The following is a 15180-nucleotide window of genomic DNA, read 5'->3' as shown; positions in this document are numbered from 1 at the left end:
AGGGGCCTGTATGAATCAACAACAACAACAAAAACCTTTCCAAAAATAATAATGGCACAACTCTGTGGTTATTAAAGTAACCCTGAGGGGAATAAAGCCAAATATAGAGAAAAGGAAGACTTAAAATATTTTGTTTAGCAAATGGAAGGGAGGTAATATGAAGAGGAGACTGGAACAGAGAAGTGGAAAAAAGATGACATGGAAACTTGCTCTTGCGCCCAGCCTCAGCCCTTCCCAGCGTCTTTTGACTGCCCACGCCAGGGACATGCTGCTGCTGCTGGCTTTTCCTCTCAGAAGCTCACGTGCTGCAACTCCACCCAGCTGATAAATTATGTATCAAGGTTAAGAACACTTTGGTTTTTTATTTAAACTGTAGTAATATTTCTGCCTGAATTTTGTGGTATGGGACCTTGGAGAAAATGTTTGTGGTTAACTTCTTGTGCAAAGAGAAGGGCAGCAGAGCAATATCACAAAAATACAGAAATTATTCCATTTTTTAATCCACAAACATAAGCTGTCTGGAAAAGAAAATGGTAATATATGAGCAGCAACAGCGCTGTTGAAACAACCAAAGACACCTATACAGACATTTGGCTTTTATTTTTATAAAAAAAAGGTCAGATTTATTAGTGCCAATGTATGTTCATAGTAAGGAAACAGAAACTAAGCTAATCTGAGTAGCAACTTACATCAAAGGATATCAAAATAATATTTGTTGTAAGTGAAACATAATACTTCCTTTAAACTTCACTCTTGCCAACTAGAAGTCCTCGTTATCTGTCTATGAAGCCTTTAAAGAAAAGTTGCTACAGTCAAACAGGGTCCTGATAGAACTTGGCACATAAAGAAACAATTCCATTCTCACCCATACAATACCTCTCACTCCCTTGGAACACTCATTCATACAATACTTAACATAATGCATATACATTACGACTAAAGCCACATACGGCCTAAAGCACATATAATATCTCAGATCTAAACATAACATATCTCTACATCAGAAGCAGGTCACTGTTATTTACAGTAGATGATCTCGCTCTGCAGATGGGGCTTTTGCTTGAAGATCATTTAGTTAGTGTACGTTAAGATGTCCAAGTCATTTAACTATTTATCAAATTAGAGGTGTATCTACAGGAAGATCTGTCTGACCGTGTGCAAGGATTCTAAGGCAATAGTAGTAGTTGTTCCACAGGACTAGCGCTGCCGTTGCAACCCACTCTCCCTAGGAGCCATAAAGCCTTTCTTCTCCAGATGCAGCCAGGTGTAGTGAGACATTCATGATCTGCAAGCTGTTGGCTCAAAAGTCTAAAACTTCTTGGTTTGTTTTTGCTTTTAATGTTCATGGAATAGCACCATAGGAATTCACTCTTGATAACAAACAATTCCTGGGTCTGGGTTTTTTTGGTTTGCTTTTTTTTGTTTGTTTGTTTTGTTTTTATACCATCACATATACTCTTAGTCCCAGAAAAAAAAAAGTTCTTTGGGAAACCTCTCTCTTGGATACTACTGCAGCTTCATTTCTGAGTAGCTAAACCAGGCAACTAGCTCATTCACAAACAGGTCCGAAGAAATAAAGCTTAGTAGTGGTTCCAAAGGTACTGCTGAAAACAAATTCAGTAGGAGGAATTTCAGATGACCCTTGATTATTTCTGTTTCTCTTGGATACAGATTTTGATTCAGAACAGGTTTTCATCTCAGTCTCTATGTTCAGTGCAAAATAAGACCACATCATCGGAGATAGCTTACTTAACCAGTAAACCAAACATTTTCAGATGCTTACACTGTTCAAATTCAGTCAACCAGTGATGACTGATGTAACAGTTCAGACGTCTCAGTCATTAGTAAAACAAAATACTCTAAAGATCAGTTATGTTTCAGAAGTAGGATTTTCCAGTTTCAAAACACTGATAACCTGATATGACAGACGAATTTGTAAAAAATACAGAACAATGCAGGAAGACCTTCCCATTTCATCTCTTGATTTCAAGTCCTTGTACACACCATACACAGGATACAAAGTCAAAGCAACTAGATCTAAGGACGGCATTTTGAGTGTGTGACCCGAAAGAGCTTTTTTTCCTCCTGGACACCATACAATTGTCAGAAGGAAGAACGGTCTGCAGGGTCACTTCCCCTGAATGCAACTGATTGAATCTGCACGCATCTATGAAAAATGTCAAACCGTGAACAAAAGCTTTTATATTTTCCCTGCATGCAAAGTTCTTTCACAAGCTTTGCAGAGACAGTCAAGTATGGAGCCTGCACATCATCATCTTGACTATTCCACTGGGTTAGGTGATTTTTATCTATTTATTTCAGTCTCTGGTCTTATAAGTCATCATTTCAACTGAACTCATATAAAACAATTGTGCTAATAACCTCAGTTTAAAAAAAGAGAAACCCTTTTCTTCCCTTCCATTGTACTTTCTTTCTCACTCTCCTTTTCTGGCATAGAGGTTCTTGCGTTATTTTTTGGTGTGCACACTATCTGGATATTTTATACTTCTGTATCGTATATGAAATCCTTTCTTGTTGATTGTATCATCAGTGTGAAAGTGAAGTAAAAGAGCTTCCCCCGCTGAATAAATTTCTTCTGGTGGCTAAAATAAAGAAACAAAAAACCAAATTATCTGTCCACTCTGTGTATTTATCCCCTTCATCACACTTTTTTTTTTCTTATGGATATTTCTCTTTTTCTGTTGTGTCTTGTCAGGTAATTCCACCAGGTATCACATGGTGCTATCAGACATCACCAGATAAAACGCTTCTATCTCATTCAGCTCTCAATTATAGGCCAGGAATTTCTGAGGCAGACTGAGGAAATGACAACCTAAACTCCTAAAAGCTGGAGAGTCAGCTTAAATCATGATATTTGAATTTTCATCTGTTGGCAGAAGTTTGGCAGTTATCTATTCTAACTTTTTGCTTTTGAATTAACGCGCACTCTTTCAATTTCGAGCTCTGGGTCTGAAAAGCATCTTTTTGCACAATCTAAATAAATGTGCCATCATCTTTTCTGAATCTGATTTAAACTCTCCAGTTTGTATGGCATATCTCTGCAATGCATTTTCATGAGACAAAGAAAACAAAGCTCCTCGTTCTTTTATTCTTCCCAGATGGCTTCTATAGCTCTGCTGGAGTCATGTAAGTGACTGGCCCGGACCATACACAACACTCTAGGTTTAGACAAACAAACACCAGGACCTATTTTACATCTTATTCTTCATAGCCCTCATGATGGTCTGTTCTATTACTGAAGCACAGTGATCAAAAGTACCAGCTGAACAACCAAATCATTTTTGAGAAGGTGGTAATATATACTAATAGCATCTTTTTCCCACTTCAGTTTGGATTATTTTGCTTTCAATAGCTTCTCTATTTAATTCCATCTTTCCTATGTGGTCTCTAAAGCCATTCATGCATATCATACCAGAATCAAACCAAAACAACAGCAAAACCCAACCACTCTACCACCCCCCACAATAGCATAGCGCTCCCCACCCCCTGACCCCCCCCCCCCCAAAAAAAAAAAAAAAAAAGTCAGCCCAAGGTGAGGCCATTCTCCACTTTGCTGCCCTCCTACTTGTTGTAAAAAATAGGGCAACTTGTGAAAAAAAAGTATTGTTTTGTGTAAATGAGTAGATGCTGACCTCATGTAGCATTGCCCTTTGAATATATTGCCCACAATTCCGTGGTAGCACCTTTCCTGCATCTTTATGTGATCGAAAGTGCACAAAGTGACCTGGAAGTGCATTCAAGCCAGCTTAGAGTTATCTCACCTGAATGACTGAGATGTTTGATCCAGCACTGTGGCTGAATCAAAAAAAAAAAAAAATGACATGTGGTTAATTAAGAGCTCCTATCATCTTATGCAGAGACTTTCAAACCTTTCACATAGGCAAAGAGTGTATGTGTGAAAGCGTGTTTGCATTTGCACACATACAAAGAGTTGATGCGACCTGTATCAATGCACTGCCTTTCGCAAGGCAGGCAGCAACAGAACAATGCAAATCTAAAAGGAGACACAGCATACATCTTTTTCAGGATGTCACCTCCATGCCTCATAGTTAAAACATGTCAGAGATGCACATGGGATGATAGGGCTTTCTTAAGGCCCATATTAATCAAGCAGTTTAGGATCACTTTCTCCCCTAAGATCAGATTTAAGTAGTAAAGATGAGCCTATTATAAATGGTTCCCAAGAGCCCCTCCCCCGTAAAATATGGCTTCTGCATTCAAATTGAAAGAATTTTAATGCAATAATTTTCAACATCACTGCATTTCTCTCCCTGTAAGGGAGAACGCTGCTAATTTTTTTTTGGGTGCTGACACTAAACTGTCAGCAATGTATAGCTTAACATAACATTACAATACTTTGGTCAAAAACTAGATAAGAATATTTATTGTTGAAAATATTTCAAGGGAATGCTTGTATGACAAGCAATAATAAAAATAAAAATCTGAAGCAGATAATCTAGTATCTTCATTATAAGGTGTAGTAACTGAACCTTACGCCTTCTTGAATTTTTCCTACCTCTGCCCTGTCTTTCTCACTCTTGTCCTTGTGGAAGGAAAACAAGTTTAATCCCCGGTTACTTACCCCAGATCCACAAAATCGACCAAGTCGCAGAGCTGTCTTATCATGACCATCAAAAAGTTCCACGTAGTCGTAACCACAGTCTGCCTCTTCTTCAACCTCGAAAGTCTGGAACATTAACTCGACTCGATAGCTGCGCTCTGCCACCAGGAGCCAGTCACAGTCCGCCTGGACAGGATAGTTGTTGTCGCCGAACTGAGCATGCGAGTACAGATCTTTGGGCTTGGTTTCAGCTTTCAGCCGACCACCACACTCTAAATAGAGGAATTAAAAAAAAAAAAAAAAGGATGAAGATGCTTATCCAGTGCAAATTAGCATTTTCTTTTCACAGATGCCCAGCCGTATTCAGGCAGAGTGCACTTTCATGCCACAAGCAGGTCAATCAAACAAGGTGTAGATTGAAGTAATACACAGTATGAATACAAATCCATCAATCTGAGTTCCTCTGTTTTATAACTACAGACAGTTGAGCATATTTCATGATTTTCAAGTGAACAGGGAACACCAAAGTTATAAGGAATATGGTTCAAGTGATAGGACATGCTTTGGGTAGGTGCTGGAGAGGTAGGTGCCTGTGGCCAGCAAGGCAAGTGCTTTAAGCGAGGCATCCACATTTCAGTGGTGACATTTCCACAGGGGTTAATGACACCGTTTGCAAGCGGCAGAGGAGGATCAGCCCTAGCACACGTGTAGTCAGCAATCCAGTGCAGAAGTCTTGTGTTTCATAGGAGTGTCAGCTTAAACCATCATCTGGTGTCTGGAGAGCCAGCTCAACACTAACCACCACGGCCAAGCCTGCTAGTCTGTTTGCTGCACATTTGTGGACACAAATGGGTCTTTCTAGACAAAAGATCATGGCTGGGAGTTTCTGTGCTACCCAGAGAAAACCTTGTAGCTGAAAGTCTGCTCTTAAGGCAAGTCTCGAGCAGGAGATACTTACCTTATGCCAAAGTGATAACTTCAGTATAAAACTCTGTTTTACACAGTAGCAAAATGTAGGTGGGTCTTTAGAGATTGTTTATAACTGCTGAAGAAGTTCATAATTTAAATATGAATTAACTTTACTGTTTAGTTGAATAAGCTGCTCTTTAGCCAGTTTGCTGGAGGACAGAAATTACTAAAAATGCACTAAACAAACAAAAAAAAACCCCACAACACCCCCACAACCAAAACCAAAAAAAAAAAAAATACCCCCCCCAAACAAAATCCAAAACCCAAACAGTAGCTAGTACTTTACCCTTTCTAAATATTTTCAGCACCTAGAATTAAAACTAGTATTCTATCCTAAACAGCCAGTGAATTCAGCTTCTACAATAATTTAAATATATAGGTGTTCTGAATTTGCCAATTAAAAGTCTATTACAATGCAACCGACAACAGATGGAAATTTGTACTTAAACAAACAAAAAAAAGAGCATTGTTTATTATGTTTCTAAGAGGTGGGTGGAGGCTTTTTCTCTTTACGGTACAAAGATTTCAATGAAAATAGCGCAATTTAGTTTTGGTTTCTCATTAAGAAAAGGCATCCCTTACAGCACCTATAAAAGCACCCAATGCAAATCAGCTTGAACAGAAACCTGACATTCACAAGTTTAAATTAAATTCTTATAAACAAATAAGTAATTCGATTTGCATTTTCATGAAATGTAGATACTGTAAATTGGTGACTTTATAATAACCTGAAACAAATTGCAAGATTCAAATATTTCCAAGCTTTGGTGAAGAGACACTTTGAATTTGACTTCAGTGCCATGGACTCCACGCATAGGAAACATGACCAACTGCAATACTGCATTGTGAGGAATCACATTTCAGCTGGGAATTAATGACAGTGAGACGACCAAAACCTTATTTTTAAAAAGGCGTGGTTTTTGTTAATAAGGAATTGAAGGAACCAAAACAGGAAATATAAATTATGTAAGCAGACTAGTCCATTATGTATGATCTGTGGTTCAATCTGAAATTTCAACATTTTTTCACTTTTAGAGAACAGATAGGACCACATGATAAAGAAAATTTGTCAAATGAGATAGCTCAAACAGTTCTCATTGGTTTTCTAATACACTAATTTTTTTCCCCCTTATTTTTTTCCTATTCTTGGATTCACTTATTTCCCTTTTTTTTTTTTTTTTACTTGACTGTTCCCAACATTAAGAATACCTCCCTGCTTCAGACACAGAACAGCTGCTAAGAAGAATATGTTTATTGAACTGTCTGCATTTCTTCCCTCTGCTTGCTACAGTGGACACAAGCGTAAAGGAAACTTGCAGCCATACTGACAACTGTGGAAAATGGCAATTCCCTTTCCCCTGTCCTCCTCCTTATATTTTAGGATAAAGTATTGATTTTTAGGAATTACAAGTCAAATTTTCAATTCGTTAAGGTATAAGCTGTAGTGTCAAAAGTCCATCTCCAGCCTGCACGACGCAGCGCTGCGTCAGGCGACGTGGGCCATGCTGTGCTGGGTGCAGGGAAGGGAGCAGTGCCGCACAGCACCACTGCCAAGCAGTGACACCAGCACTCACACCGCTGACCACCCAGCCTGCTTTCCACTGTGCACGTGTGGCTGCTCCGTTGTAGGTGTGACGTACACACCTGACTGTAAAGACATATGCCCAAGTTATAAAATGCTGTTGATCTGACAGCTTTTGGACACGTTTATAGATCAGCTAAAGAACAAAACCCCTCTCCTGTTTCCTCACATTTCTAGGGGCATTTAGGCTTCTTACAAACAGAAGACCAAATCAAGCCACTGTCTCTTGGCTGTTTAACAAGCTGGACAGATGGAAAAAGCTTAAACCCATGCTATCCGAACTAGGGAAAGAAGATTATAAATTTGATTCAGCATTGCCAAACTGAATTATTGCAGTCATTTTGGAAGCAACACAGGATCTGGAACTGAGCAACATCTGAGACGTTCAAATTTTTCAGACATCCTCCCAGGGTTGACAGATAGGAACAGGACCCACAGCAGACCTGCAACCTCCTGCAACAGTGGCTGGAGGCCAGGCACCATAAACGAGGCCATCAGAAAGGGGACTAGATGCCTGTGTAAGGGCAACCAAATCACTTCCTGAGCAATGACGTTTAATGTTCTCAGGAACATTGTTATAAATTCCTTCTGGATGGGTTATGCCTTTTCTGAGAAGGGAAAATATAACAGAATCTCTTTCTAAAACTATGTTGCACTTTAAAAAAACCCATTTTATAACTTTTGTTCCACCCAGGGAAGCCTTTTGATCCAAACTTTTTTTTTTTTTTAAACTTCATTGCCTCTGCTGGCACAGTTTTATCCCATTTTCTGAAATATTAAATGGTAATTTGGAACTTGGATAGTATCTCAAGCCAAAAAGTGTCACAGAAGGGAAATCAACATCATCAGGATCTGCTAGAAGAAGCAGCCATTAAATCATGAAGATGCCAGGAATACAGCAGCACAGACCTCTTTGGGCATAGCATCCAGTTACTCTTTCACTGCTGTTGTATTACACAAGTTCTTCCGTTATCAAATTTTGTAACCAGACTATACGGACACATGGTTTTGTTTAACAATCTGCACATATTCTTGAAGAAACAGAATGCACACATCATTTTGCCTCAGAATGTCCCATGCAAAGAACTATCAAGGATGATTAACTGAAGTAATTGCTGCTTAGGACAAGGTGACTTTGAAGAACAATCAAAACCTTGAAAGCTGACAACACAAGACTCTTGATCTGCTACTTGTTGGACAGATAACCAAAAATGTGTCCTTCAGCGAACTACCTTCACTGTAATACTAAAACACATACCCCTACACCAAAGGGGTACCACAAAGAGAGCCCTCCTCAAAGAGCATGCACAGCTAACCAGTAACATTGCACAACCATTACACAGATCACCATCCAGTCAGTGTTAGAGGGTTGGTCATTAACAAATTCATATTCATTTAATCATGTACAAATCCACTGTGGAAACTACCAAGCTGTGCTAGCTCACCTAGCACCCAAACTTGCGCAATTTTTTATTAAAGGCAATACCTCCTGTTCTTAGACTTCTCCATTGATTTTGCACAGTGGGTAACAAACTCATTTTTGAGATGACACTTGTACTGAGTGAGTTCTGCCGATGGGTCAGAAGTGAAGGGAGTAGCTTCCTTGGCCCTCCCTGTCTGTCTGCACAGCTGTGAAGGACTGAGCACAACCTTGCCTACTTCCATTGCATACCATCAATTATTATTTGCTAGAAAAACTAAAACAAGGAAATACAATCCACTGTCGACACACTTGTTAGAGATCTAGTCATTTGCATGTGTGTCCAAAGCACAGAGGTGAAATTCCCACAGAGCATCTGTGTTTGGCTCAGGATTGCAGGGAAAAGCTGCAGATCCCAGTCGTGCCTCACTCAGTCCCCACCCCAAAGCACATGCCGGGGATGCACCGTTTCACTTGGCGAGCATTTTGTGAGCAGCAGTTGACAGAAATACATGTTCTCTCTTAAGGAGGCAAACTTTATAATTTTTACAACTTCCTTAAAAACTGGGCAGATTTTATTCTTCAGACTTTCTCAGGAAAGCACTATTACGCACACTAAGAAAGTTTTTGCAATTAAGGTACAGAAAACACAGCAGATATGAGGGAAATTCCAGCAAATCATAACACAACTAGCAATTGTGGTTATTTTTTTTAATTGTGTAGCAATTTTACAATTAAATTTGCTACAATTGTGTAGCAAATTTAGAGGTTATGGGGTATACTTTTGAACTTCTTTCACACAGTGAATCTTCCAATTCTGCAAATTGAAAATGAGACATTTATCTTTTTATACCACCTGTTTCTAATGAGTTCTGCCCTTTAACTATTTAACCTGAGGTACTTTAAAAATTAGTAATTATTACCAGTTCTATCTACTTTTCCATCTAAGGGAAGGAGTTATTGTGATAGGGAAGGCAAACAATGGCATGCTTGTACAAGAAGATTTTCCATATGAAAAAGTAACTGAACTAATGGTAGCTAAACTTGTTGCTTTGGAGGCCCAGATGATGCTGTGTACAGTTCGTATACCCTTGCCTACTGTTTGAATTGAAAGGGAAATAAAGTTAATAAAGTTTTAGAATTATTCTTAACAAAGCAGAAGGAAAACAGAGAAAATTCTAACACTGATATATGAGAATTTGTTAGCTGAGTTACACATCAACTTAATGAATACTCTGGGTAATATCAAATTGTATTAACATTGACTAATCACATTGATTACAATCTTCTATTAACAATTGCTGCCTGTCAGTAAACCTTATCTACTGGCACAGATATTTATAAAATATTTTATGCATTAATATTTATTGCCAAATACTTAATGTGTAAGAATTAACTTTGGAGAGTAAAGATAGACTTTCAAGCTGAAGAAGAAAGCAAACAAAAAAAACCAAGCCCCCTCGTCTTACAGCAGGCACTAGAACTTCAGAAACTCAGCACTAGGGGCCACTCTGAGCCAAGCAATGTCGGGAAATAACTTACACACTGAAAATATCCCAGGAAATCTATTAATTCAATGGCAAAACACTGCTTTCAATTTCAGTGATTTTGCCAAAGAACAAAACTAAATGGTAAACATGAATATTATATTCTTAAGGTCTTAAAAGAGAGCCTTCAGTATTGCTTTTTCTTATTCTTCTTTGACTTGCCTTTCCTTTTTAGCTCTACAGGAATTTAACAGCTGTTTACACAAACCCCAGACTTTTGTTTAAGTTAGAACAGGAAAGTAATGGAGGGGCATCACATGCCCCAGGGAAGTATTGCCATTACAAATACAAAGAAAAGCTACTGAATCTTTTACAGAGTAGTGGCATGAATCCTAAGAAATATCTCCGATTGTCTATGCCAATATCTTCTTTTTCTCAGATTGTTTCAAAATCTTTTAATTGCTTACCCAAGAAAGAGAGAGAGAGACAGAAGGAGAAAGAAAATATTAGAGAATACTTTCTGCACCCTCAGACTTACTGTCTTAAGGTCTCATTAGATTTAGTTGTAACATTATCTTACCTGTTAACTCATCCTATTCCTAGAAAAGAAATGCCTGAGTATCTTCCACTAAAGACAAAGGAGAAGTTACTAGTAAAGCACGTCCCGATTTTCTGACCTGTAGAATGCGTTGCTTGGAAGCCTTTTCTTTGAACTGACGCATCAGAAATAAAGCGGAGAAACATTTTGTTTCCAGTAGCAATAAGAGGATCTGGTATCTTATTGCCACATAAGCGTCCCAGAATTGGTGATTTTTCACTTTCACCATCAAACACTTCCAAGTGGTCATAAGCACATTCTTGATGTTGTTCTATCTCAAATTCATTGAAGGTCTGGGGGGGGGGAAAAAGGCAAAATGACTCAATGTAGTACTGTGTTTACTGTACTTACGTGATACATATGTACTGTTAGCATTTTTCACAAAACAAAGTAGATGCAGTTGACAGATTGAACATCACTGCCCCTACAAGCCCGTAGCTTTGAATAACATACAGATTTTGAGAAAGCGGAGAAACAATTAAGACAGTGAACTTCAAGAGAGCATCATCCTTCACATAGAAAGGCATTAGAATCTTCATAGCTAATGAATATCCATAAAAGAATATTAAATCTAGAATATGATGGCCTTTCTGTTTGCAGGATTATTCCAAATTTCACAGAAGATTCGAAACAGCAAAAAGCAGGAAATTATTGGTTCCTCAGATAGTTGAGGATTGACTAAAATATCTGTAAAACATAATGCACTCCCCCCTTTTTTTTAAACTTACCTCACACTGCAACTAAAGCCTTTAGAATGACCATTCCACATAAACGGTTGTGCATGAAACTTGTATTTTCTAATCTATCTAATCTATTATCTATTTTTTATTATTACAACACTAACAATATGCTTTCCCAAGAAAATTCAAATTGCTGCCATAGTCTGAACACACACTAGGGCTCACAAACTCTACTTCAGGCTACCCAGGGAGGTGTTGGAATCACCATCCCTGGAGCTGTTAAAAAAACTTGTAGATGCGGTGCTTAGGGACATGGTTTAGTGTTGGACTTGGCAGTAGTGCGTTAACAGTTGGACTTGATGATCTCAAAGGTCTTTTCCAACCTAAATGATTCTATGATTTCAAAACTGTGATGTTTATTCTACGCTTCAAAGCATTTATCTTAGTTTCTGAGCTCCTAGGGATTCTCAGTCACTCTTAATGCTCATGGCAGCTTTTAAGGACAAGTTTGGGCCTACTAAAAATTCTAAATTGCAAGTGCAGAGCCTGGTCAACTTACTTTTTAAAACTTTTGCAATTTAGATTTCTCAAACTCAGTATCCAACCAAAGACATTTCCAAAAGTTGTATGCCATACCCTAGAGAAACAGAAAACACATACAACTAATACTTGCTTTTCAAATGTGGATGAGTGTCCACCAAGACTGGACTGGTATCAACACATTTATTTCAGGGGGACATCTAAGAGATTTCAGATAAGAATTTTTTACCAGGGCAAGCTTTCAACAAGGAACATGAAGCCTGATATATGGTAATTTCCTCTCACGGAAACACTGAGAAGGCAACAAACATACACATCTTCATGAATTTTCAGAAATAACCTACAAGTTAAGGTGAAATTCAAAATCTGTTTTGTTCAACAGAACAGCACAAAAACAGTAATTATAAATGCTCCCATGAGCAGTCATATAGCTGACTGTTTACGAAAAACCTCACCCCACTAAAGAATTAAGAAGCAATAATTAGAAAGAATAAAACTGAACTCTGAAATACTGAGCAAATATCATCATTATGCATTCTGTCTGGTACACCAAAGGAAATCTGACCTACTGAATCCCTTGTAATCCAGCCATTGGGAAATGTGATGGTAATTTATATTAACAGCTGACCTAAAGGAACTATTAAAGAGCTAACACAAAGTCGTCTGCCCAAAGAACCAGAATATTCAGAATAACAGTTTTGTTCTGTGAAAAGTGAAGAGTTGCATGATGCAGTGGACATAGGTTCATCTCACAGGAAATTTTGGGGGTTTATATTAAGGGACTGAATTTGCAGAGGCACTAAAACCAGCTGTACAGCTGTCCCTGCTGCTGCTCTTGAATTGTAGTCAGCCATTCTACTTCTATGGTGCCAAGTATGTGCTGTCATTTATACCCAAGTAAAATCTGATGGATTAAAAAAAAACCAAACAAACAAAAAAAACCCAAAAACAAAACCAAAAACACCCAAAAAAGAAAAAGAAAGACGAGAGACTAACTGTAATGGAGTTAGTTAAATATAGAATTGATTCAAGCCGACTTGGAATCAACAGGAGAAATAGATATGATCCAAGAGCAGCCTGCATAACTTAGTTCTCTTTTAGAGGAAAATTGTATCAGTTTTGTCCCCTTCTCAAAAGTACAACAAAAAAACCAACCAACCAAACAAAAAAATCACTCTCTAGGAAGCACTTCTCATCATGAACTGTAAGATACACCTATTATTTTTAACATTAGACTTATCACTGGGATTCCTAAGCCTCCAGAGGGACAGTACATGATATACTGGGTCCCACAAGGAAAAACAGAGAAAGTTCTAAATCTGTTGTGATTCTCGCAATTATAAAGAGAATCAAATGAATTTGTTTTTGAAATGAAAAGTAGATCTTAATATGAATTCTTTCAAAAGCTCAAAATGCCTGATATTTCAAAACACCCACAGAAGATCTCAATTCAAAAAAAAAAAAAAAGGTCAGTTCCCAGCCCTGGACTAAGAGCAGGCTTGAAAGAGGAGAGCTGACACAAACTTTGTGTGAAGTTGAACGTAACTAATAGTTGCTGCCAACAGAGTTCACAGATAATTTAATAAAGGTGGTAGTATAATTAAATCACACTCCATCTTCTTGGGACAAATACTTTTGAATACCTCTCCCACCATGACTACAATCCCAATTTTGACTGACTCATTAGAGTCATTAGTATTTAGTATTAGTATTTAGAAATTTATGTTTCTAAACAATAATGTTTAGAAAACATTAGTATTTAGAAATGTTACATATAGCTTCTGAACGTCCAGCCCTTTCTATCTATAACGTCCAACGGAGCAGATACGTTGCTGGCACTTATGGATAGCTGCCTGAATGGGACACTTCAGTCTTGTCTCGCAAACATCTGGCTGATTAGCTCATGAAAATCGCTCTTTCTGCTACATGCATTTCCAAAGTCATCTTTATCCACACATTTCATTTAAAAATTCTGAAGTGCATACCCATTTTTTTCATAGGCTTCTTAGTTACACCAAATGCTTAACTTTAGCCTCCTCAGGAAAAGGCTTTTCAACAATTATCAGAGTGAGAGCAATCACAACAAAAGATTAGTTTCTCTATACACACCCCTCAAAAAACAAAGCACAGTCTCATAATTCATGTGGTTTGTTACCATGAAGAAACCAATTCTTTCTTTGTCCAATTTGACTAAGTAAATTGTGAGGAGTGAACTTAAAATACAGTGTAGAAGTCCACGGAAAAATATTTATGTACAGTGGAAGTATGGTATTGATATGTCATCTGTACTAGACAGACCTTAAAGATATACACACAGAATTTAGTAGATTGACCCTACTGGCTTGCACAGAGAAGTGCATTTCAGACTCTAAATCATGGAGGTATTTTTGAAAATTCTATCTAGTAAAATTCTGTCTGATTTTTCCAATTTCACTGGCAAAAGCCAATTAAAAAACCTTTTCTTTTAAAACAGACAATGTGATATTTCACTGAAGAAATCTGAATGCTGAAATTTTGCCAAAGTACTGAAAAAAGCTTTCACAGTGACATGCCCATGCCTAGCTGGCTTTGGTTTACTCAGCCAGGCTGAACACACTTGCTCAGAAGTGGCAGTAGGAAGGATGCCTGGACCAAAAACCTGTTTTTCACCCTTTGAATGGACAGAGCATGCACACCACTCGTTTTCCCACACACCACCCAGAGCAGTTTAACCATTTTACTTCTGGTGAACAGGGACCAATACACGATCCTGCACCAGCACCAGTAACCGGGGTTTTGGTTTTGGCTAAGGTCAGCAGTTATGAGATGACAATATCGCTTTCATCCCTGCATCAGTATTGGCTATTGCTTCCACCTCTCTGAAGCAGAGATATCTCTCTTTAGAAGTTTATTTTCTCCAAAACGTTTGTTGAATAAGTTTATCAGATTTTAAAATATGTTGAGGCCAGCTTTTGTTGTGGCTGTGCGGAGTACTCTGGCTGAAGGAATGCTGGGGAGGAGCTCAAAGCAGAAAAGCGCCCTGATCAGGTCTGTGCCTCCCGCATGGTGCAGAGGCTACGTAACCTCAACAGATCTCCAAAGCTCTCTAAGCTGTGCTAGCCTGTCTTCAGCCACCAGCACTGTCCTCAGCCAACTGGACACAAGTCACTTAGGTCTACTTAGGCTGCTCTTCTACATATGTTAAAATTTGGAGCCACTTTTAAATAAGTCCAGATTTTTGGGTTTTGTATATTCTCTTCCTCCCCAAAAAGTACAGAACAGAAGCACAAAAGGTGTGTTCAGAGGACTGTACTGTTCATAACTTCTGATTTTGCTTATTCTA

The 15180-nt window shown here is 38.3% G+C and overlaps 1 protein-coding gene across 5 annotated transcripts in view; it reads right to left on the bottom strand.

The window, feature by feature from the left end:
* Positions 1–581: 581 nt before the first annotated feature.
* TLL1 (tolloid like 1) overlaps positions 582–15180 on the bottom strand; it is a gene marked incomplete at its 5' end in the record, with an annotated part of 138527 nt that continues 123928 nt past the window's right edge. For all 5 annotated transcript variants that reach the window (XM_080371012.1, XM_080371008.1, XM_080371010.1 and 2 more), the window contains 3 exons: positions 582–2603; positions 4604–4854; positions 10718–10931. In XM_080371012.1, the coding sequence (XP_080227138.1) occupies positions 2469–2603; positions 4604–4854; positions 10718–10931 (600 nt within the window). In that variant the 3' untranslated portion in view covers positions 582–2468. The remainder of the gene's footprint in view (positions 2604–4603; positions 4855–10717; positions 10932–15180) is intronic.

This window comes from Falco punctatus (genome assembly GCF_963210335.1).
Source record: "Falco punctatus genome assembly, chromosome: 1".
Classification (NCBI taxonomy): domain Eukaryota; kingdom Metazoa; phylum Chordata; class Aves; order Falconiformes; family Falconidae; genus Falco; species Falco punctatus.
The sequence above is the reverse complement of the archived record's forward strand: the minus strand, read 5'-3'. Positions and strand labels throughout refer to the sequence as shown.